Source organism: Rhinolophus hipposideros (assembly GCF_964194185.1).
Source record: "Rhinolophus hipposideros genome assembly, chromosome: 9".
NCBI classification, from domain to species: domain Eukaryota; kingdom Metazoa; phylum Chordata; class Mammalia; order Chiroptera; family Rhinolophidae; genus Rhinolophus; species Rhinolophus hipposideros.
The window spans coordinates 5,079,999-5,104,396 of NC_138055.1; the positions used below are offsets into that span (position 1 = coordinate 5,079,999).

General features: G+C 56.8%; 1 protein-coding gene across 4 annotated transcripts in view; it reads left to right on the forward strand.

Moving 5' to 3' along the window:
• Positions 1 to 24,398, forward strand: part of SCUBE1 (signal peptide, CUB domain and EGF like domain containing 1) — a 129,749-nt gene that overhangs the window by 35,478 nt on the left and 69,873 nt on the right. For all 4 annotated transcript variants that reach the window (XM_081058358.1, XM_081058359.1, XM_081058360.1 and 1 more), the window contains exon 4: positions 9,250 to 9,384. In XM_081058358.1, coding sequence (XP_080914484.1) covers positions 9,250 to 9,384 — 135 coding nt within the window. The remainder of the gene's footprint in view (positions 1 to 9,249; positions 9,385 to 24,398) is intronic.

A 24,398-nucleotide genomic window follows, 5' to 3' on the forward strand; every position in this document is an offset into this window, starting at 1 on the left:
ACTGATGATTTGGGTCCTTGTACCAGTGAAGGCACTGACGAAGCATGACAACACGTTCGGCCTCACGGACTTGCCTAGAGCCCCGTGCGGTTCCGTTCCTTCACTGAGGACCACAAGCGCCCAGGGTGCCAGTATTTGAGGGCATCTGCTCCTCTCCCTCATGATCTCTCCACAAGCTCCCCACAGGCAGGGCTGAACTTGCTCCACAATGGGGCTCACCTCAGGCAAGGCTGAGGCAGCAAATGTATGAGCACAGCTCTTCTCTGACCAGCCCTCACTTGCCCCCCCCCCCCCGATGAGCCAATGGCCTCTGCCACCAGCCATCACTCGTCTAGAGCTGCCTTCCTCGACTGGCTCCTGGAGCTCCAGGGCCTCACTGGGCAGCCCCTCCGGGGCCACACAGCTCATGCCTAATGGGACAGGCCAAGAGCCAGAGCCTCTGGCCCACAGCCACCTCCCCAACCACGTTCTGTAGTTCTCAGTCAGTTACCTGGTCCACAAACATGGGTTATGTGCCCCTTGAACGTTTAAAACCCTGGGATAAGGCGATGCTCAAGACAGACGTGGCCCCTGTTCTCAAGGACTCTGTGTTCTCTGGGGAGACACCAGGTAGATGGAAGTGCCGGGAGATGGTGGGACGATGTGATGGGGTGATTTGTCTGCCGCTTTAGGTCTGGTGGTCAGGAAGAGCCTCCCCGAGGAGGTGACTGAGAACTGAGGTCGGAATGAGCAGGAGCCCTCTGTGCCAAGATCAGGGAAGAACATTCTGGTCAGAGGAACAGCAAGTACAGGCCCCGAGATGGGAACAGAGATAGCTGTGGTCCAAGCACAGCAGGGCCGCCAGTGAGCAGGGAGGAGGCTGGGGGAGGAGTGGCAGGCAGTTCACTTGGGCCTTGTTGGCAGGGAAGGGAGTGTGTTGTATTTGAAGCGAGTGAGGAAGCTTTGGGGGCTTTCAGGCAGGGGACTAGCACAGCTGGTTGACACTGAACAGTCACTGTGTAGGGCGGCGGGACAAAGGTGGAGCAGGGAGGCCAGTGGGGAGGCCACCCCGGTCATCCGGACCAGAGAGGAGGGGGGCTGGTCCCAGTGATCCCACATGAGAAGGTGAGATGTCAGCATACTCGGGTTTATTTGCAGATGGGCTGGTAGGACTGCTCCTGCCAAGGGATTCGATGTGGGGAGTGGGGAAGGGAGAGATCAAGATGGCTTCCAGGTGTTTTGGCTGAAGCCCCTGTGGGTTGTGCTGCCGTTGGCTGAGATGGGAAGGCGGAGGGTGGGGCCAGGCTTTGCTTTGTTCTGCGTGGACTGGGTTAAGTTTGTTGGACCTCCACATGCGGGTGCCAGCTCAGCCATGGTGCCTACGTCTGGAGCAGGTGGAGCAGACAGGCGTGGAGGTAAAGAGGTGACTGGTAAAGCTATGGGACTGGGTGACATCTCCCGGGCTCCCTAGAGGAGCCCAGGCCTCACCAGCATGGCCCCACAGGTGCACTGAGCTCCCAGGGGAGAGTGCTGCCTGAGGCTGTCTTGAAGGCCTTCGGGTCCACAGGAGAGAATGTGTCCCTGCCAACCACATATCTGGGCAGGTCGAAAGGACTCTTACCATTCAACAGTAAAAAGACTAAGAACCCAATTTTAAAATGGGCAAAGGATTTCAATGGACGTTTCTCCAAAGAAGGGACATGACTGGACCACAAGCACATGAAAAGATGCTCAACGTCCCTAGTTAGGGAAATGCAAGTCTGCAGCATAATGAGACACCACTTCACACCCACTAGGGTGGTTATGATTTTTTAAACACACAAGCAATGGAAAATAAGTGTCGGCGAGGCTGTGGAGAAATTGGAGACCTCCTGTTTTGCTAGTGGGAAAGTAACCTGGTGACGAGCCACTGTGGAAACCCATTTGACCGTTCCTCAGAGCACTAAAGCAGAAGTGCCACGTGACCACACGGTGCCACTCCCAGGTGTGGACCCAAGGGAATTGAAACACGTCCACACAAAGACTTGTACGTGATCGTACACAGCAGCATGTGTCATAATAGCTAAAAAGTAGAAATAATCCAAATATCCATGAACTGGTCAATGGAGAAACTGGTCTAGCCATGTGATAGGATAGTATTCAGGCATAAAAAGGAAGGAAACACGCTCCAACACGGACGAACCTTGAGAACACTGTGCTACGTGAAAGAAACCAGACGCAAAAGGCCACCCATTGTATGATTCCGTATTTTATATGAAATGCCCAAAATGGACAAATCCATAAAGATAGAAAGTAGACTAGTGGTTGCCGGGGGCTGGGGGAGGGGAGAATTGGGACTAACTGATACTGAGTTCAGGGCATCTTTTGGGGGTGATAGAAATGTTCTAGAATTAGGTCATGGTGATGTTCATACAACCTTGTGAATATACTAAAAACCACTGAAGTAGACCCTTTAAGATGGTGAATTTTATGTAATGTGAATTATATCCCAACAAGAGTAAGTGACTGGAGAAGTAAAAGAGGTGGAATGTGCAGAGCATGAACGGGTGGGGCTTGTCCCACAGCCCCGAGCAGGCCACACGCACAGCCCTGTGTCCAGTTCTGGGCCAACATTAAGTACCTGAGAGGGGGTCTCCCCCCCCCCCCCCCCCCGTGGTGAGCAGGCCAGAACAACGAGCAGGGAGCCGTTCCAGGAGCTGAAGCTGCTGCATGTGGAAACCGGAAGGCCAGGGCGAGACTGAGCACTGCCTTCTGAGGCGGCTTGTTGTCCCTTTTACAATTGGGAAGGGACTTCACCAAACCCCAGAGGCGCTCACATCTGGGATTCCCTGGATGCCGGCAGGGGCCTGTTCATCATTGCTGACATTTCTGTGTGGAATGTGTGTGCCACGCCTGTGCTAAGTGCTTTGCCTCCGTTATTTCCTTTAATTCAACTTCAGGTACTTGGATCCCTGTTTTATAGAGAAAGAAACCAAGGCCCAGAATGGTTAAGTGACCTGCCCAAGGCCACACAGCAAGTTACTCACTGAATCTTGTACCCCAGCTGGTGTGACTTAAGGAACAAGAACCAGGACGGGTACATAGAGGTCACAGGGAGACCTCACGCGGGTCATTGTAAGGAGGAGTGGTCAGCAGTCGGAGCTGGGCAGCAAACTCCAGTGCTTAGAGATGTTCCGTGCTTCTCAGCCGTCACTGGGGGACCACAGGCAGCCGTGGCCAAGGGAAGCCCGGATGAGGGATGTGGTGACCAGACCCTGAGAGCCAGCAGACTTCAGCAGAGCGCTGGCCTCCGTTGGGTTGGCTCTCGGGTCTGGATGTGAGCAGTGGGTTTGCAGGTCTGGAAAGTCTGCCCACTACCACTCGTGTGTCTCTTCTCCCAGCCCTGATCTTGGAGTCAGGCCCAGCCTGAGAAGCTCAGTGACACATCAGCGCTGCAGCGGGGACCCTGTGTCTTCTACACACAGCCGACCTGCTGGGGAGTTAGGAGCCTCAGAAAAGGCCCAGCTGATGCCCAGACCAGGAAGTAGACAGGTCCCGGGAGACCCCAGTCATACCTCCTGCCTGCCTGTGCCAGCATCTCTGACAGCTTAGGGAGTGTCCTGGATCTGGCAGAACCCAGGCCCCGAAGCTCTAAGACCCATGTGTATTTTACCCGAAATCTAATCCATCTGGTTCTCATTTATTTACACTTAACTCATCAAATGCAATTTTGCAAGAGCCGCTCAATAGCCAAGAGGCTTTTCGGCCTAAGCCTCCCTTCTGAAAGGAGCCGGGGAGGGCTGGGGCCTCAGCCCTCAGGGGCCGGGAGAGAGTTCTCAGGGTTGGAGGTTGAGTTTGGTTCCTAAGATGGCTGGCGCCTCTGCCTCTGCTCCAGGACCCTCGGTGGGAGCTGGGCTGCCAGAGCCGGGCACAGAGCCTGACACACAGTAGGCTCTTGGCAGCCAGGAAAACATGGGTGGGGTCCGGGCAGAACACAGAGTCTCTGTTTCAAATCGTAAAACATCCATGGGAAACACAAAGCAACCAAAGCTGGATCCAGAAGTAATTTTTAGTTATTATAAATAACTGCAAACCTGGATTCTTGGTCCAAGGTAGGACTAACAGCCAGCTATTAATAAAAACAAACAGCAGCACCTTGGGCCAAAAGCAGGCCTCGTTGGCAAACCACAGTCCTGCCTGCAGAGGCCTTTCGGAAGCACATTGACCTCCAACCCATTGGTGTCTGCTCTGGAAACCCTACTTGCTGGAAAACAGCCATCTCCTTCATAGCCCTTGGGCCCATCCCAGACATGACCCTTCAGTGTCTGGCAGGGGAGGGGGTGGCCACTGTCCGACCGTGAGTGGTGGTTACACTGAGCAGAAATGACTAGGGGTCCCAGCTGATGACTGTGTGTCCCCATCGCAGCTTCCAGACCTGTGCTCATGTAGGATGCTGCCCAGGGAGGCGGGGACACCTGACCCCAGAGACCCCATTTGGACTTGATCTTTGGTGCCAGCACACTGTACCCTGTTCTGTCTAGTGTCCGTATGATGGCCACTGGGATTGGGAGAGAGAGGCTGGAGGCCAGGATTCAGGAGAAGTACATCCACTGTGCCTGTAGGGAGAGGTCTCGGCCCAAGCCAGGGCTGTGCCATGGGCAAGGTGGTGAGGGAAAGTCAACAGCCTTGGTGACCGCTTGGGCATGGGAGGGGCCGCAGAAGGGGGCTTCGCAGACAAGACGCGTCTCAGGCCTGGACCGCTGGGTGGGGGCCGAGCAGAGCTGGGGCTTCTGTCCTCCTTGGCACCCTAGTCCCTTCCTTCCCTCCCATCCTCTGTCCTCCCTCAGCTGTGGCTGAATGAATGAGTACTCGCTGTGCACCGGGCTCTGGGCCGCAGCCTGCAAGGAGCTGTGTTTTATCGCAAACCACACTGGAATGGTGTTTCTGAGGGTGTGTGCCAGCCCCACCAGCCAAGGGTCCCCTGCGTCAGGAAGCAGCCGCAGTTCAACCTCCTTTCCCTTCCAGCACCCTTGTCTGCCACCCCCACCCTTGGCCCAGAAGACTTAGGAGCTCCATCAGCCCCAGTGCGCGATGCCTTCCAGAGGGTGAGCTGGCGGGTCTAGGCAGCCCATGAGAAGCCCGGTGCAGAACCCTACCAGAGCTGGGGCCTTCAGGGCACTTTCTCCATGTTACATCCTTTAGTTCCTTTGTTGCCAACTGAAAGGATTTCCTGAGAAGAGCCTCCTCTAGTCTGCCCCAGAACCCATGGGGCCTCCTCTCTGCTTTGTAGCTAAGTCCCTTTGCCGAGGAGCTCTCTGGCTTCTGGGAATATTCAGCTGTGGCCATAAATAAAGATGAAGGGCCTTGAGCTGGATTCAGAAGCATTGCACTTTCCCTACCCCACCCAGAGCCCCGCTCCGGGATCATGGATCACGGGTTGGAAACAAGCTTGCTCAGGGCTCTCACTGCACACAGTGGGAAGGCTGTGGAGAGCCTTGAATGAGCCCCCTTTGTGTCCCCCAAAGGAATCAGAACAGTGCTGTGCTCCAGTGGATTGGCCTTGTATGGTAGTGAGCTCCCTGTCACTGGTGTGTGTAAGCACACGTGTGCCATTCGGTTTCTCCTGCTGACATCTGAGCACCCACTCCACCTGACTCTCTGCTGGGTGCGAGGATCTAAAGGAGACTCAGGTCTGTCTTCAGCCTAGAGCAGAGACAGGATGACCAAGCTCAAGGTCCGGTGCAGAGGAAGGAAGTCGTGAACAAAGGTGCACCTGGTCTGGGAGCCCGGGGCAAGCGAATTCTGCTGGGCATCAGCAAGACTAAAGAGGAGAGGGCTTTGGCACGGGCTTTTGGAGACGTGAGCTCGACGCTCTCCTTCAAAGAAGCCGAATCACGGAAGAGCAGAGTAAGGGCTTTGGACCCAGACTCACTGGGCTTCAGATCCTCCTTCTGCCTGTTTTCTAGCCTTGGGCAAGTCTCTGCCTTTCCCTAGGCCTCAGTTTTCTCACCTGAGAATTGGATCACAAGGAACAGTGCCTCTGGTGTGGAGCTGTGGTGCAGATTTATTACCATAGTGCCAGAGCCAGGCGTGGCCGGCTGCTGTTGATGACAGTGAGACTGCTAGCCCCACCCAGCCAACCTTGATGCTCCTCTCTGGGGTGCTTGGCAGTGGGGTGGGATTCCCGTGGGGCCCACCGGTGCATGGAACAGTCCGTTTCCCGGGAGAGAAGACAAAGGACGGTGGGGGGCTTCCCCGAGGACATAGTCTGCAGTTCCTCCCGGACAAGGCCTGGGCACCTCCCAAGGCCACAAGCCAACAGCAGAATTCAGATTGTCTGACTGCCAGGTGAAGGCTCCCTCCTGGCCCTGGGGCACGTCTTGTAACAGAATGTGCCAAGTGCTGGGGGGCCAAGGAACAGAGTGCTGGATTGTCCCCCTCAGGAGGTCCAAGAGGCTAAGTATTTCCCACAGTGCTGTGCTGGGCCCGGTGAGGGCGTCCAGGTGAACCCAGTCTGTCCTAGAGCCGTGGGCAGCCATCTCACGGAACCAAGTGGCCCAGTTGGTGACTCTTCACACTTTCCCCTGGGTCCCGTTTGGAGGTCTGGGACAGAGGTGTGAGGTGGGCCTCAAGTCCTCTATCCAGCCTGTGGAGAAGTTGGTTATGACCGCAGGCTACCCAAAGGGATTCCGTAACTGTGATTTCCTGTTCAACCTGTGGGGGAAGCCTGTTTGGAACATACTAGAAAAGAGTCCAGAGGGAGCAGCCCCTCTTCCCTCCTGCTTAATCTTGGGGTTTTATCATTTGGGAGTGGGCAAGAGAAAGAAATGTTTACGCGGCCTTGCGTTCGTTTCATTATTCATCAGAGCTGGTAAGTCATTGTTCCCGACTCGTGTACACAGCCCCGTCCCAAGTCCCAGCCGCGCCGCCAATTCATTGGGCTTGTAGATGTGTTACGCCAACTGCCCTTTGGTGTCTGGCTTCCAGCGAAGGGAGGGAGTGGGTCGGGCCAGAAGGGGCACCCGGGGAGCCATTTCTGGTGGGGTCAAAGTAGCGTCTCCACACCATGAATTCAGCCTTTGAGGGCCTGTAGGTGCTGTGCTCGTGTTACCAACTGAACTTTTACTAGGGCTAGGGAAACTGAGGTCCAGAGCAAAGAATCTGAGACCCCTGGGAAGAATGGCAAAGGATGTAACTTGAAGCGGGGTCTGCAGTGAGCTACCCACCCATGTTCAAATCTCCTGTGTGTGTGCCCGCATGTGGGCACTGGTGCGTCTAGGGGGTCTTGTTGAGCCAGAGACAGGACTGACCAAGTACACTGGCACCTTTTTTATGTTACGGCAGGCTAATCCCGGCTTTGCGTTCGCATCTGGGGTTCAGCATGGCAGGGGCCAGAGGCCTGTACTCAGGAGTTGGACAGCAGGCTTGAGTCCTGCCTTCCCTCTGAGCAGCTGTGTGACTTTGCTCAAGTTGCTTCAGCTCTCTGTGCCTCAGTGTCCTCTTCTGTAAGATGGAGTCGGGAACACAAGCTATCACCCGGGGTTGCTGCAAGGGTCGAGTGAGTTGATGTGGTCGTGAAGCCCCATTCCTGGCACATGACAAACACTCGAGGAATGTTAGCTTTGTGTTGTGATTAAGAGGATGGATAGGAAACAGTGCCTGGCTTAGAGCTGTTCATGGCGGGGGATGGACCCCAGAGGCAGACACCCTAGGGTGGGGAGGGGAGGTGCTCCCAGCAAAGACAGCACTGGCACCGGGCAGGGAGCCATCAGTCAGACTTGGCTGGGTGGAGAAAGGCCTTCGGAATCATCCGTCCCCGCTTCCTCTGGGATCCCACTCTCGGGCTCCTCTCAGCGAGAGCCACATGTACCATTTCAGCTGTAACTGTTGGTGGCTTTTAGAGTTCAGAGCTATGCCTCTCTCTTGGCCGCAGCACGGCTGACATTTGAGCTTGCCGGAGAATAATAACCTGCCTCGCTGTCGGCCTCAAAGGTAGCCGCGTGGTCTCTTGGGTAGTGAAGGGGTCTGTTTTCTCAAAGGCTGAGGAGGATCCAGCTGACACACGCAGTGCTAGAGCTGAGACCTCTCCCGGTTCAGGGCAGGCCCCTCTGCCTGACTCTTTACCTTTTCACAGCCTTTTGATTCCAGGAGTTATGTTAAAAAGAACTATATGTAAAGCTCAGTGCCAGAGAGAGAGCGAGAGCGAGAGTGAGAGAGAGAGAGAGAGAGAGAGAGAGAGAGAGAGAGTGTGTGTGTGTGTGTGTGTTGGGGGTCGGGGTATTGGCTAGAAGCAGCCAGTAGCTTACGTGCCTTGGTGGTTTCATATATTTGCCTATTAAAATGACAATACAGACATGGCACATTAAGGTTTAAGAAGCCCTTCTTTCATTAAACAAACTGACAGTGTAGGGGGTTATGACTTTGGTAATTGAAACATGCTGTTCTGTTCAAGACCAGAACTCCATAAAGACTCTTTTCAGCCAATAGCACCCTTTGTGCCAGCAGCCTCTGGTCAAAAATGAGTGTCGGCCCTGAGGTCTGTCTCTCCCGGAGAGTGGGAAAGACCGCTTGGCAGCCTTCCTCCCCAGTCTCACAGCCAGAGAGGTCAGGGCCTTTTAAAAACCTCCCCACTCTCTGGCCTTTTGAAATCAATTTGCAAAGCAGAAAGCCTGGGGGGTGGGTAGCAGGCGGCCCTGTCCTCCAGCCTCTCCCTAGCTGCAGAGTCTTGTGCTGCTGGTTATAAATCTGAGGTGTGACTGAAAAAAGGGGGGGATGATGGCATTTGGTTGGCAAGGCGCAGTGTGTTGGGGGTAGACAGTGTAGGCTGCCCTGGGGGAGGAGGGGCATCCAGAGACAGCAGTGAGAGCCCAGGTTTGGGAGTCAGACCACCAGGTTTGAATCCTGCCTCTGTGGGACTTTGGACAGGTGGCTTTACCTCTCTGTACCTCAGTCTCCTCATCTATTCAATGGGTTACTACCTGGATCTGACTGACAGGGTTGCTGTGAGGGTCAGAAGAGTTAATACAGATAAGATGCTTTAAACAGTGCCGGGCACACAGGCGAGTCAGGGTCAGCCCGTGTGACGGCCATTGTAACTGGCTAGTGTGCGGAGTGCCTGGCGAGCACTGTGGTGGAGTGTCTGTGCAGTACCGCCTGGGGGCACCGCTGGGCAGCAGAGGGCAGAGCGGTGCTGTGGGATGGCTCTGGGGAGCACGTCTGGGGAAGTGCTGGCATCCTCCCGTCCGGCGCCAGGTGTGACTTCTCCTCTCCCCTCGCTTCCTCTTCTTGCAGATGTGGATGAGTGTCAGGACAACAACGGTGGCTGCCAGCAGGTCTGCGTCAATGCCATGGGCAGCTACGAGTGTCAGTGCCACAGTGGCTTTTTCCTCAGCGACAACCAGCACACCTGTATCCACCGCTCCAACGGTGAGTACGGCGTGTGCTGACCAGGCACGCCCTTCCCCCACGGAAACAGGCGGCCCCTGGAAACCCCCTTCTCCCCAGCTCGATTCTGGGGCCTCCGGGTCAAGGCAGGGAACCTTGGTGTTGGCCTGAATGGCTGTTTTGTGCTCCGGTGCTGGTTCTGCGGGGAACTCCTCCCAGCTCCTTCCCTCCGCCCGCTCACCAGGACCGTTGGTGTTTCTGGTGTTTTTATTTGGAGACAAGGTGGGGCCTCACAGGGGCAGATGTGACCAGAGAAGCTGTTTTCCTTTCTGGGCCGGGGGCTGGCTGTGGCCAGGAGGAGTGGGGCCCCATTCTCCATGGTCCCCTTCCCCAAGGGGGGGCTCGAGGCCTGACCAGGCTAAGTGCTAATTTCTCAGTCTGTGTGAGTCTGGCAGCTTCCACGACTACCTGCCGTGTGTTCACTGAGTCACCAGCCAAGGGAGGGTCCTCGTGGTCGGGAGCTGCCTCCTGGAGGCCCAGTGGGATGGCAGACAAGCCTGGGGCAGGGCGAGGGACACCTGGGACGACTCCCAGCCAGCTGGACTGCTTGTAGCCTGGGACAGCCCAGGCTGGGACAGAGTTTGGCCTCCAGCCAAGCCCATCAGGTGAAGGTCACTGGTGTCAGGCAGTGGTGGTCAGATCTTGGGCCCAAAGCAGCAGGGCTGTGAGGTGGGACAGAGTGGCTAAAAGCCAGGACCTCATGCTTAGCAGAGAGGGGCTTCCAGGCGCAGGGAGCAGCAATTGCAAAGGCCGAGGCATATCTCGCTTAAGATATTGGTGACATCCAGACTACCGGAGGCAGGCTGTGTGCTGCAGCAGAGCAGGCTGAGGGCAGAGACGAGGGCCACTGTCCTCGGGCCCGGCTGCTCTGTGTGCTCAAGGGAGTAGATGTGGAAGGAGGACAGGACAGCCCCACGGGTGGTCGTGGCCTGAGCCCCTCCCCCGTTGCTGACCCCTGATCAAGAGGAGGTGCTGGAGGGGCCTCCTCTAAGGACTCTGAAGCTCAGCTTCCTCACCCACAAAAATGGGGACATGGTGTTGATCTGGTAGGGTCTTTGGATGCGGGGAACGAAATCCTGGGTGCCAAGTGCCCAGTGTACGCTGAAGCTGACAGAGGCTGTGAGGTGACGTGGGGGCCTGGGCATCATTTTTATTTGAAAACAGTCCCTGAGGAAGACAAGAGAAAACGTTTAAAACGTACAAAGCCCAGGGTAATTAATCAGAACTACTTTACTAGACTCCTCAGGATTCTTAGTGTTTGTTTAGGCAGTTTCCTCAAAGACAAGAGGAACTCAATAATCCCCAGCACTGCGTGTCCCCCTGTCCCCAGGAGGACATAAAGGCCAAGCCCCGCGGTTTCTTGGCCTTGCTCCTGTCGCATTGTCCACACTTCCCCGGCAGCCCACGCAGGCGGCTCAGTTTGCGCCTCTGAGACCTCCCAGCTGTGGGGCTGTGAGGTCGGGCTGCCCCAGATGAGGACCCTGGGCCCAAATCGAGTTTTATAAGAAACAGATTTATGAGGAAGAAAGCGAGCGTTGGTGGTGGAAGGGGAGTCCTGCTTTCATCAAGGAGGGGGGTTTACAGGGCGACTGCTCTGAGCAGGCTGTAAAGTCCCCGCGGCCAGGGCCGCCTAAGCCCCTTTGCAGCCAGGTTGTGTGTGCTCTGTTCCTTTGAAGAATGACTTTCCCATGAGTAGGACTCTGGGGAAGTGCAGGCTGGCGCCCAGGAAGGGAAAGCCAGCACGATTTGATGGTGGCCATGTCCTGTTTATAGCGGGTCCTGGTTTGGCCTGTAAGCATCATTGGACTAAGGCTGTCACATGGCAGAAGTCAGCGTCAGCCAAAGATGTGGGGTCGGGGGGACGTGATCGTGTGGGGAGCAGTGACAGTGGCTGCTGTGGGGTTACGTGCTTGCTCTGATCCGGGCCCTCCTAGCAGCCTAGTGAGGTGGGGATATTATGATCTGGTGCAGATGAGGAAGCCAAAAACCCAGTCATGTTAGGGGACCTGCCACGGGTCACACCTGTAGGAAAGTGACAGAGTCAGGATTCCAGCCCTGGTCACTAGCTGTGACATGATGAGGCTGGTAAGGAAAGAATAGGCTGGTGGAAGAATAGAGAGAAACAGGCAGGCGCCAAAGGCCTCTGTGAGGAAGCCACATGTGAGCTGAAACCGAATGACAAGCAAGAGCGGCCATGGGAGGAGCTAGGGGGAGGGGTGCCAGGCAGGGTATGTGCAAAGGCCCGAGGTGGGAATGGACCAGGCTCGTGTGCAATGCAAAATGAAGGGAAAGATGCTGGAGCACAGGGAGCCAAAGGGAGAGAAGCCCAGGGTGAGGGGAGCTTGGCAGGGGCCACACCCAGTGAGGCCTCCAGATCGAGGCAGGAGTTTGGATTTTGTGCAGAGGGCAGCCTTGGGAGGCTGGTTGAGCAGAGGTGGGGAAATGACCCTGGTGGGGAGAATATAGGACTTCTAGGAGAACTGAGATTCTTCAGCAGCTGGGCCTCAAATTAACTGTGCAGTAGAGTCTTGAGCCCAAGTGCCTCACCCCACTCAGCGGCCCTGGGTAGCCTGGTCCAGATTTTTATGTGAAACCAGGGATCGAGATTTAACCAGAATATGGATTTGGGGGCCTCAACCCCAATCTGTGTTAACCAGCATGTTGGTTAAAGAAGTCCCTTCTCTCCTTCGGATTTTTGTGTGAATCTCCTCATTTTTAAACCTGGGTAGTGAATCAATCTAAAAAACAGCAGACTTCTTGGATACTCCAGAAGGACAAGTGGCAGCGTTTCCAGGGTTCCCAAAGGCCACGTGGAAGGTCTGAAGCAGACGGGCCAAATGCACAGGATGTGGGCCGACCACTCATTAATGCCTGTGTGTGGAGATGGGGCCTGGACAACTGGGCAGGCTGCCTCCCTCCTGAGCCTCCCTCAGCCGTGACAGTTGCCCACAAGTGCTGTCATTGTGTGCCAACCACAGTAATGACTGTTAGAACTCAACATCAGGGCAGGTCGAGGGTGCTAAGTTTCGGCTGGTTTTGCACCTAAGTGGCCTCCGATGTTCATGGCTCCTGGGAGGACCAATGAGTCCGGCGCTATTTGGCAAATCAGATCCCTCATGTCGTCGGATTCTTCCTAAAGCCTGTCAGCTCTGTGGAGCCTCCCCTGAGCAAGAGGAAAAGCACGCAGGCTGGTTTTCATTAGAGGTGGCCGGATGTGTAAGCGAGGTCAGCCAGGGTCAGTCCAGGCTCCGGGCCGAGAAATAAGACCATGGGGCTCAGCCCTCTGAGTGGCCCCCTTCCCAGGCGCCACGGCGTGTGGATCTGGCCAGGCTGGGATGGGAGCTTCAGGTTCGGCCCCTCTCCATCTCCACTGCCCCTCAGCCTCTGCAGTCACCCCTACCTCTTCAGATCTCCTGGTCTGTAAATTAAGACCAGTAATCCCTGCCAGGCAAGTGAGGGTTTCTTTAAGGGAAACGCTTTGAAGAGGTCAAGGGCAGTGGCTGCCCTGGGGTAATGGTTCCCATAAGCGGCTTCTTCAGAACTCAGGCTTGATTGGGGGACACAGGCGCTGGGCAGGAGGGGCCCTAGAGCTGTTGGGATCTGTGGCTTGTCTCCCTCTGTTCAGCAGTTCAGACCCGGTTCTGGCCCCAGCGCAGCCCACACTTCTCTCCCTCTCAACCTCTGACACAGCAGGTGCAAACAGTCCCACCTCTGCCCCACCGCCTGAGGCGGCCATGCCAGGCCAGTCCCAGTCTCCGCTGCTGCCCCTCCCCCCCATGGTGGTCGTATGCCCGGGGGGCCTCTCCAGTCCCAGAGTAGATGGGCCACCAACGAGCCAGCACCTTCAAGTTTTTTCCCTCTCCGTGCCTGCTCTTTTTTCTTAAACTTACGTCCTATCTATGTACTCTGGCGTGACATGGCGTGGCGTGGCGTGGCACGGCATGGTGGGGACTGTTGGGTGGTCAGCGTAGCCCCTGAGCAGCAGTGCTGAGGGGCTCAGCCAGCGGCCTGTCCAGGTCAGAAGGAACTTGGTTCCGCCTGGGGGCTGGGAGCCCTGGGGGAGGTGGAGAGGCATCCAAGAAGCCCCTAAAAGCAGGTGACCTCTGAAGTGCCCGACTGGAGGAGAGTGGGCAGGCAGGCAGTGGGCAGCAGGGATAACATAACCTGGGGCTTTGGGGGGATTGGGTGGCAGTGGGGATTGTGGTGGGAAGGGGAGGGTGAGAGGCTAGCCAGTCCATCTGGAACCAGACCTTGGTTAAAGTAATGGATTGGAGGCAGCTGACCTTGAAAACAAACTTGGAGTAGGGCTAGGAAGACAGAGAGGCAGAAACTGCAGACAGAAGTGCGGTGACACAAATGCAGAGCCCATGTTTGGGCCTGAGTTCTGGGATGCTGTTTGGAGCAGGGAGGGCCCTCGGACACCACCACCCTCCAGTGCCATCTGACTGAGGGGGTGATCCCATGGCTGCCCCAGGGTCATGAAGCCTGGCAGGTTGGGTGCCAGTATTTGCCCTGATTTCTATACACTGTGCGGCCTTGCTAGAGGGAAAGGGAGACTCAGGTTTGAGCCCCTCTCCTGTGCCTGATGCTCTTATATGGTTGCTTTTGGGTTTGTTTGCAACCTAGCCCAGACTCCAAGCACTCTGCCTCTGCACCACCAATGCCCTTCTCTTTTCACCCTGTGGGTTGTCCAACTGCTCTTTTCTGCCCGAGCCCTTCATTCAAGCCAGGCTGGCCTTGCACCTCTGGCCAGGGGTTCTCTGACATCTAAGATTTCCACTTTGTTCTGGTTGCCCAGAAGAGTCAGTGTCCCAGGAGGCTTTCTTAGGTCCTGGACCCTGAAACTAGACCCAGAGCTGGTGGAAGTGAGGGGGTCAGGAAGCTGTTTAGCAGGACTTTGCACTTTGCTGTGAAAGTGACAGGGCACCCTCAGTCCTGGGGTGGGGATACGATCCACATTTTGGGAAGATCACTACCTACCTTGGGCTGGAAGCAATTTGCTGAGAGGTAGCACTGGCAGCCACTGGGGTCTGGAACGCATGCAGAGACAGTATGGATGGAGAGAGGGTAGCTGTGCGGAAGGTGGCAGGAAGATGGCAGAGGGGGAAGGTGACAGGCAGGGCAGGCAGGACCTTCTGCCTCAGGTTTACACTTTGGAGAGGCCTGTTACCTGCGTCACATAGGTGTGGAACATTTCAGTGGCATTGGCTCTGGACAAGGTAAGGCCTTGTTCTTTTTAGAATGAGGGACCCTGGAGGGGAGCTTGGAGCGTGAAAACTGGACTAGCCAGTCTCTGCTTTTCGTGAGGCTGAAAATGTGGGTCCTGCTCGACACTTGTGGGGACAGAGCCAGCGCAGTTTCCAGGCTCTTGGCCTCACGTGGACAGGTGCTGACTCTGGTAGTGGATGGCCATCAGCTATGATTGGATGGCCATCAGCTGTGGCTGTTGGCCTTCAGCTGTAACCAGTGAGCCATTGGCCACTAATATAACTGCCGTGGCTACGCTAGCAGATAATGGTGGCTGGCAAGCGAATTGCAGATTGCAGTTAGCACGGCGGAGTGCAGCTAGCAAGTGAGGTGGGTTGGCAGAAAAGCAGTCGGCAGGTTGCGGATTGTGTGGCTCCTGCTTCCTGTGTCGCCAGCCCAGCCGCCAGCGAGATTATAGAGGTGACTCCCCTATCTATGGCTCCGTGGGTGTTCCTTTTTGGCCTCACTGTACCCTACATTCTTATGTGGGGAGCGGGACCAGAGACCCCACATGACACCCCGCATGACAACACTCTTGTTCAGTGTCCTGAATCACAGATGTCCAGGGACAGCTTATATGAAGTGTAGGTGCCCGGCCTCCTTGCCTGGTCAGGTGACTCGAGCCTGGCCCCAGCCTGGGGCCTGAGTAAATCGCCTGGAGTTGACTGGTGAGCAGAAGCTCAGGAATCTGGGGGTTCCATCAGGGGTCAGGGGCGTGGGTATACTTGAGTGGAGTCTGATCTCCCTGCCTGTGTTCTGGGGGCTTGGGGACAACAGCATTCTGCTACCTGTGCTGCGCTTGTGACCATGTGACCAGGCTGGGGACAGGGGCTGGGCTCCTCTCTCAGTGGGCAGCGCTCAGAAGCCCCGCCTTTGTGCCAGGGCACGTCCTCCCAGAAGCCACAGACTGCAGGGGTGGCAGACACGAAGACAGGCGCTGACCGCACAGTGTGTGGAGGTGTCTGGCTGAGGGGTCCTGGGGCCGCAGGAGCCCAGGAGAGCGTGCTCATGCTCAGTCAGCAGACACTGTGTGCCCGCTGAGTGGCAGACTTCGGGCTAAAGCATTCTTTCCAGCCAGCACCCAGACGCCTGCGTCGGTGGAGAAGAGGCCCTGCACAGCACACCCACTCCTCAGCTACAGCAGGAAGCCCTGAAGGAGGGCTTGCCCTTGGGACCTGACCCACTGCTCAGAGGCCACACCACCTTGGCGCTGACTACAGGGGGCTCCTTGGCAAAGGTCACTGGGGAGTTTCTCGGTGCAGATCCCCGGGTCAGGGCAGAGAGCCAGTGGTTCTCACCGTAGGAGCAGCCTCTGAGGGCAGCTACCCTCTCTGCCCTGTCCTAGCCCTTGTTCTGCCCACCCCACCGCACCCCACCCCTGGCTTCTCTAGGCTGGCCCTTGACCCGTCTCTGGACTTCGTTCGTCTTCTGCCCTGCCACTCCTGCTCTCACTTGCCCTTGACCTGTAGACAGACTGGACACCGCCCTTCCTCCATCCCCCATCTCAGCCAATAGGTGCCCCTGCGAGCCCCCCACCCCCACCCCTCTGCAGCTCACGGGGCTTTTACACTCCTGATCACTGAATGCTCACACCTGCCCTAGGAAGTATTTCAGTGAACTCTCCTTCTTCTGCTCCAGCCCCTTCCAGACTCGAATGAACGAGCCCCGCGAGCCACACCAGCCGCATGTCAACTTGGGAGCCTATCAGGATATTTGGCCGATAGGATCACAGTGGCTCCCAGGACGCGGTTCCCACGTGGCGGATCCAGGCCAGGCCTTGACCTGGGGCCCCAGCATGGCTCCTGCAGGCCCAAGGACATCCCCTTCCCTGCTCTAGATTTTTCCATCATCAGCTGTGGGTGTAGGGCCCCTGTGCTTGTGGGTGGCTGGGAACTTTCTGTTTTAAATGAAGGAGACTGGTGTGGCCATGCCCCAGCCTCAGGGCGGCCCCCCGGCTGCTCCCTGGGGTGGACTCGTGGTGTGCAGGCTGTCCTCGCTCCCCCTGCCTGCCCCAGACCAGGTGGGCGGGAGAATAAACAGCTCTCGCATTTATCGGGAAGATTTATGGTGCTGCTGGTGAAGGCTTGTCCTGGCCCTGTGCAGTCCGGAATGGCCCTTGACGTGGGGACAATAAATCCAGCCTATTATTTTTTATGAGCCTCCCACCCCATAAACAACTCCTTTGGCTGTTGGTAAGCCGGCCTCATGCCCTTCTCCTGGCCTGGCCTCCAGCCAACCGGCCGGGCAGCCCTATGGGAACCCCAGTCCTTATTTCACGGCGTTAGCACTAGGGGTTTCCCCCACGCTGCAGACCCTCGGGCCTCAACAGTGCAGGAGGGCAAGCACCAGGCAAGAGGTAGCTGTTCCAGGCCCTGGCTCCCTTCTCAGCCACGAGTCCTGGGGACTCGGTTTCTTATCTCTCTCATGGGACAAACATTAGTATTCACTGTAGAATTGTTTATGAACTAAAATGAGATAATATGTACACACTGCATCCCCTAGTGACGTGCCTGGCCCTGAGATCCGCAAAACTGTCAGCTGTCACTGGACATCCCTCTGTGCCAAGCATTGTGTCCAGACTTTGACACAAGTAATCGGGTCCTGAAAACAACCTTGTGTAGTTTAGCTGCTATTATCCCCATTTCGCAGGTGAGAAAATGGAGGCTAAGAAGCAAAGAGATTTGTCCATAGTGAGTAAATAGCACAACTAAGCTTCAAACCCCGGTCAGACCGACTCCTAAAACCAAAGATACCAAATGACCAAGTGGATGGAGGGCTGGGAGCAGGGCCAGCCTCTCCACCCTCTGCCTGGGGCCAAGCTTCACCCTTTCGCTGACTTAGTACATCAGCTGCCTCCGGGTCTCCCTGTCCCATCCAGGCTTCTGACGACAGCCAAGCCACGGTTCTAGACATGCTGGCCATGTCAGTCCCCACTCAGGGCCTTCGCACAGCTCATGTCCACCCTGTGCACACCCTGGAGCAGCCACAGCTAACCCTCGTCTTTGCCACACCAGACCACCACCTTCCCAGGCCTTCCACAGCGCATCTCCTCCCCAGGGGCCCACACCTGCCTTTGTTCTCCCTGTGACCAGGGAGCCCTTTACCAGTGATGGGCCTTGATGGGTGCTATTTCCTCTGCCTCAAGTGCCGTTCCTGGAGAACTCTTCATCATCCTTCAAAACCCAGGATGCTTTTATCTCCTCTGGGAAGCCATCTCTGACTCTTAGGCAGGCCTGTTTCCTTTTGACATGCACCATGTGTTTCTGAGTGGCTCAGCCCTCTCTTAGGGGACAGGTGTGCGAGCTCCCGAGTAGGGCACTGTTGTTTCTTACGTCTAATACAGGGCAGGGAGCAGAGGAGACGTGCCAAAGGGAAGTGAAAAGGGGATCGGATCCATCTATGAGGGAGATAATGCCTGAATTGTGTGTGGCATCAATTTCACAACGTGCTTTCTCATCCCTCGGGCTGGGCAGCATGCACAGCCCCTGCGGAGGATGTGCCCTGTGCTGTGGTCTGGCTGTGGTCTGGCCGGGTGCCCTGCTGCTGGGCTCGCCTGGGCTCGCTCCTGCTGGGCTCGCCTGGGCTCACTCCCGTGCAGCCTGCAGGTCAGCTGAGGCCTCTCCAGCAGGAAGGCCCAAGTTTTTCAGAAGTTCAGGGACTCTCCCCGGCTCACATCCCCCTGCCTGTACGTGAACTCGTGAACTCATTCGTCTTGTGCAACACACGTCCTCCCGCGGGCCTCTTGTTCCCAGGGTCCCCACCACAGTGGCCGACCCAGTGCTCACACACACAGGTTTGTTTGCCTGGTGAGGTGACAACTCAGCAGTCTGTTCCAGTTAGAATAAATGGTGGCACTCGCGGAAGTTCCCAGAGGTGGTTCTACCTGCCCTTGATACAAGCTCTTGGGAGAGGGGAAGCGTCTTGACATTTATGGAGTTCCTGCTGTGTACCAAGCCTTTGGTACGCTTTAATCCTCAAAGGACCTTGGGAAGTAACAGCTGCCACCCTCCTGCGTAGGAGGAAGCAGAGGTGCAGGCAGGGCCGCAGGCACAGCTGGCTGGGCACAGAGCCAGGACGGAGCCCGTGCGCTTTTCCACAGCACAGGGAGGGCCGCGGTGTGCCAGGGCACTTGTCCTCAGAGATGTTCCTGCCAGCATATCCGCGGTGTTCTTGGTGGCTTCTTCTCCCGGGTCCCCAAGAGCTGCTGTAGGAACACTCTTGAGGCCACCATGCTGGCCCTCCCACACCTGGGCTCCCTCCAGCTCATCACCTGTCAGGAAGGAGAAACAGACGTGTCCCTGGTCAAGGGCAGGTGGTGGCCTGGGACCTGTGTGAGCTGACCGTTCCCTCATGGCTTCCTTTCGAGCCCCTTGGCGGGAGGGATAAGGTTGCCAGACAAAATACAGGCCACCCATTTACATTTGGATTTCAGATAACGATACCCTTTTAGTACAAGTATGACCAGTATAACATTTGGGACATAGGAAGTCGCTGTGGTTTACCTGAAACCCACCTTATGGGCACCCTATGTTTTTATCCTGTGCTAAACCTGGCAGCCCTATGGAGGGAAGAGCATCTTCAGCCTCCCAAGTCTGAGAGGAGTGAAAACTCAGGAGGCAGAGACAACCTCGCAGGTCTCTGTGGTCCCGGCCACCTGGGCCTCACACAGGCGTGCGTGTGCTCATGGCGACGCCTAGTGGTCAGCCAGGGAACTTCAGGGGCCGGGACGGGGAGGGAAGGTGAGTCCTGGGAAGGGACGGAGGGGGCTGGGGTCCAGGGTGAGGTGTGCGCTGATGGGACAAGCGCTGTAGAGGCAGCCAGCGGGGGTGGGGGGCACCATCTGTGTCTTGAGGGGGCTATCGGGGCCCCTGAACTGGGGGCATCATCTCTTTATTACCCTTTAATGACCCTCCTACACTTCAGAGGAGGAAACAGCAATTGCCAAGGCCACACACCGTAGAACAGGCTGGAGAGTGGGTGTGAACCAGAGCTGCTGGGGCTGGGCCGCCCCCTGCGGGAAGCCGGCCTCCCTGTGGCACGTGGAGACTGCCTGTGGTCCTCACAGCCGTCAGACAGGCTTCCTCCCATCTCACGGAGACAGCTTTCAGGGACTCCCAGGGATGGGCCTGGTCAAGGCACCAAGGGTGGAGGGACCAAAGGGATGCTGGTGTCCATCCCTGCTTTCTGAGAAGGCAGGCCCGGCCCACCCCCTCTGCGGTCATCGGGAATGCCAGGAGCCAGCCACAGACTCAGCTGTCCATCTGTCCACATGCACAGTGCCTGTCCACCCAGGAAGCAGCTGTGGCAAAGGACGTGGTCTCAGCTGGAAATGCACCCGGAGGGGTGGGCACCCCGGCAGGCTCTGTCCACAGGGTCGGCACAGGGCCTGCACACAGTCGGTACTTAGCAAAGGTTTATGGAAGGAGTGAGTGAACAAATGGGTAAGCTTACGCGTCAGGACAGTTGACAGCCCCTGAACCAGCAATGCCTCTGAGCCACCTCCTAATGTGACAGAAAGAACCTGAGAGTCAGGGCACGGGGACCCAGGGGATCGGGAGTCAGATGGTTACGTGTGGACATGGTGCCGACAGATTCATGGCCCATGGCAAAGGACACGTCACTGTCCTGTGGGCTTCAGCTTCCTCAATGGAAGAGGAGAGGCTTTATCTAGATGCTCGCTAAGTCCCTTCCAATTCTAGCTTTCCAGAAAACTGGTCATTCTAGCTGTTGGCTTCCCTGTAAACTCAAAGGACAATGGCTTCATTTCGGAGCCATGCCCTTTGTCCATAACCAGTGCACTTAGGGACCAGCCACTCTACAGGTGTGTGTTGAACTCCTACGATGGGCTCGACTGTGGTCTGGCCTCTGCGAGAGCAGAGCAGCTAAAGGGGTCCGGTCCTGGTGTAAAGGAGAAGGGCCTGGTGTAAAGGAGATCCTACCTAATTATTTGTGGAATCAGCAATGGGCAAGTGAGTGAATGGACCTGGAAGGAGTTGGGAGTCTAATCCCACGAGGGTTGGACTTCTGTGGCTGGACCAGCTGGGCGGCGACTGTTGCGAGAAGGCAAGGTGCCTCTTGGAAGGGCCAGTCGTCCTGGGGCCCTGGCCGGGGCCACTGAGCCTGAAGAGGGAGCAGGGGAGGAGAGCAATGAGGAGAAAAGCGGCTGACGGGGCAGTGAGAGTCTGACAAGGGGGGGAGCAGAGCAGAGTCCCCTGAGGGCCACTGAGGCAGCTGAGTGGGCACCAGGGCTGGTGGGCTGTGAGCTGATCATTTGGCCAAGGGGCTGGGACCCCTTTGGAACTGCTGTAGAAATGGCCACGGGGGCCGGGGGCAGGGCCTCAGCATTGTCACCTATCAGGTGGGCCTGCTGACGGTACCTGGCTCTCAGAGTCGTGGAAACAGTCAGTTAGGGACGTTTGCAAAGAGCCTGGCATCGGGCCTGCCACGAGGAGCTCTGGGTAAGGGGAGCCCACCGTCCTGACCACTCCCATTTCCCAGGGGGGGCTGCCCCTAGGGACGCAGCCAGGGGTGGGCTGGGCTCACAGGCAGGTGAGGGTCTCGTGTGGGGCAGCCAGCTGCTGGCACCTTGGCCAGGCCTGGAATTCCCCAGGAGGATGTAATTTGGGGGGGGGACAAAAGGTGGGGAGCAGAGCCCCGTTTCTAAAGGCTACCTGAGGCTACCTGAACACCAGCCAGGCCCAGATGCTGTTGGCGTGTTATCAGGGGATCAAGGCAAATCCAGACTGGTGGGCAGGCAGGTGGGGGAGTAGGTTCAGGGCTGGCACTGCACTGCAAGCGGCAGCCAGGCCTGGGCCTGCAGACGGACAGGCCCTATTGCCTGAGTGTTGGCCCTGTTCTGATGCAGAGGTCAAAGCCCAGAGTGACCAAGCCCAGGCCTCTCACCAGTGCATTTGGGTTCAGCGAATACTTCTCAGGCCTTCACTCAAGACTAGGTACTGTGCAGAGTATGGGGGGTGGGCAAAGACATGACTTGAGCTTGGGCCCTGGCTCCTCAAGGAACCATCGGTCTGGTAGGGGTGACCCAGCCAACCCAGAAGTTGCATTCAGTGTGGTGGGTGCTATGAGAGAGGGGATGCAGGGGGCCGTGGAGGCCCAGGCCAGGCCCCTAATCCAGCCCAGGGATTAGCAAGAAGGGTGGAAACAAGGAGGGCTTCCTAGAAGAGGTGACACCCAAGCAGAATCTCAAATAACTAGTCAGAAGCTGCCACTCAAAGGAGGGAGGAAGTGTGTCCCAGGCAGAAGGAACTACATGCTCCCAAAGGCACCAAGGCGAGAAGCAAGGGCAGGCTGTGCAGGCCGACCACAGTGTCCTGTTACCTCGAGGACAGCCGCAGCTGCCCTGCCCCTTCCCAGTCCCTCTGGAAGTCCCCTGAGAGCACAGGTTCCAACGTGGACCACCGCGCACATCGCCTGTCCCACTCCGTGTCCCTTGGGCAAGTTACCAAGCCTTTGTTCATCCTATTCTCCTCACTTGCAAAGTGGGGATAATTGCATCTGCTTTGAAAAGTGGTCACGAGGCTTAAAGGAGATTATTCCTGTAACGTGCGTCGTGTACAGTAGGTAGGTGCTCAATGGTGGCAGCTGTGGTTCTCATCAGCCTGCAGCCCATTGTGCAGCCCGGAGTTGCTCCCACTGGGTCTTGCTCAGGTCTGCCCTGCAGATCCAGCCCCTCACCTCGCCTCACCTCTCTGTGCCTCAGTGTTCTCATCCGCTAAGGAATGGAGTCAGGGGGTAACACCATGTATAACAGCCCTGCTGGGTGGTCGGGGGAATTGGTGAGGTAACGTCTCTAAAGCATGTGGAACAGCGGCACAAAGGCAGCTGGGGGCGAAGGTGTCCTGGTCATCTCTCCCACCAATCCTGTCCCTGCGCTGGCCCTGTGCCTTCCCCTCCCTCCCCCGGGGCAGGACCTTTCTGACGCTTTCTCCAGCCCCTCTTTGAAGCATGTGGGAGCCCGTGTTTGTTTTTCCCTGCTAGCCTGCACAGCTTGCTGAGTCCCAGCCTCTTCCCGCCACCCCACCCCCCAAGGCTCCAGCCTCTTTCTGGGCTGCATAATTTACCATTGATGAGGTGGAAGGGGAGGGAAATCCCTTCCTCCCGGGTTGGGGGGGAGGGCAGAGCAAGGTAATTGTTCCCTTCTCCCCGCTCTGCTGTTCTGATGCCTTCCTTTCCCTCGGGTTTAAGGGACATGGGTGTGGAAAGTGATGTTATTGATGAAGTCGTCATAGCAACGACCCTTGGGAGGCACACATCCCAGCTTTGTTATCCTGGGCTGGGCAGAGAGAAAGCCTGGCTCCTCAGCTCCCCAGTACAGATTGGGCTCCCCGCCCTCTGCCCTGCTTTAGACGCATCTGCGAACTTCACTTTGTAGAAAGTGCAATGCACTTGCTGGCTTGCGGCAGGCAGATGGTACCATCATCTAACTCTGGGCGCACTCTGGTCAAGTATCCAAAAGTGATACAAGGTCTTGGGGAAACACAGGCCTTGGAGCGGGAAGGGCTGTGAGGCCTGCAGCAGGGCCCAGAGAAGGCAGGCATCCAGGAAGGGCCCATCAGGAGGAAGCACTGGGCGCCTGCCTCTCACACAGGTATGGCCCTGGTACATCTTTCTCCCACCCTGATCCAGCCTCCATGGGTTTGCTTGTGAATGGGCCTGGCAATTCCCACTTCTCAGGCTTATAACAAGTGTTAAATTAGATGAAAAGTGTCGTCCGAGCCCAAGACCCTGCATCACACACATCTTCTGGAAAACTCAGAGAAAGGGGCTCTTAAACGTATTGCACGTCCAGCCTGCTTCTGTCCCCACAGCTGCTGCACCCCTCCAGGCTCCTTCGTCCCTTTCAGGGTGGTAGCAACAGCCTCCCACTTGCTTCTGTCCTGCAGTCTTATCCCTGCAGCTCACCTTTCACAAAGCATCCAGAGAGCTTTCTAACACATAAGTGTGTCACTGCCCGATTTACAACTTTCCATGGCTGCCCCCGGCCAAGATGAAGTCCCTCCAGTCCCTCCCTGCACCCTTAGCCAGCCTCACAGGCCCAGGGAAGGGGCGTGCACTCTGGGTGACCACCTGGAGGCAGGTCCTGTGACTCCACTTTTTACCCAGGTGGAAACTAAGCCTCAGAGAGGTGACGTGTTGCCCCTGGTCATGCAGCAAGTGGCAGAGTCTGAACTGGGACCTGGCAGCAGTGCAGAAGCGTCTGTGTCCTCATTCCTCCCGCCCCATCCTGGGCACCAAGGAGACACTCAGTCCGAGTTTGCAGGATGTAATCTGATTTGGATGGGTTGGATCAAATTAGATTCGACCAGGCGGGCAGCCTGGCCTGCCTGGCACTGGGCCCCTGAAGACCAGGATTTCTCGGAACGACTCTGAAATCGTATCTCATTTCCCCTCAAGGAGGGGAGATAAATGGGGGGGGGGGAGTTCTGCTAAACTCGGGCGGCAGTGCGGTTACTCCCTCGCATCAGGACAGGGCCCTGGGCCGTGGGAGAGGCGGCACCTGCTCCAGGGCAGCTCTCTTGTGCCCGGCTCCCAAGAGCAGATGAGGTACAAAGCAGAGGGTCACGGGAAGATGGACTTTGAGGCAGGGCCCACAGACCTACAGAAACCCTTGCTTGAGAGGCAGCCAGTTTGGAGAGGCTACAGGGGTGACACATATGGTCAGAGGGAAAGGCTTCCTGCGAACTTGGATGGTTCTGCAGGTGAATGGAGGCTCTGCCCTTGGACTCAGT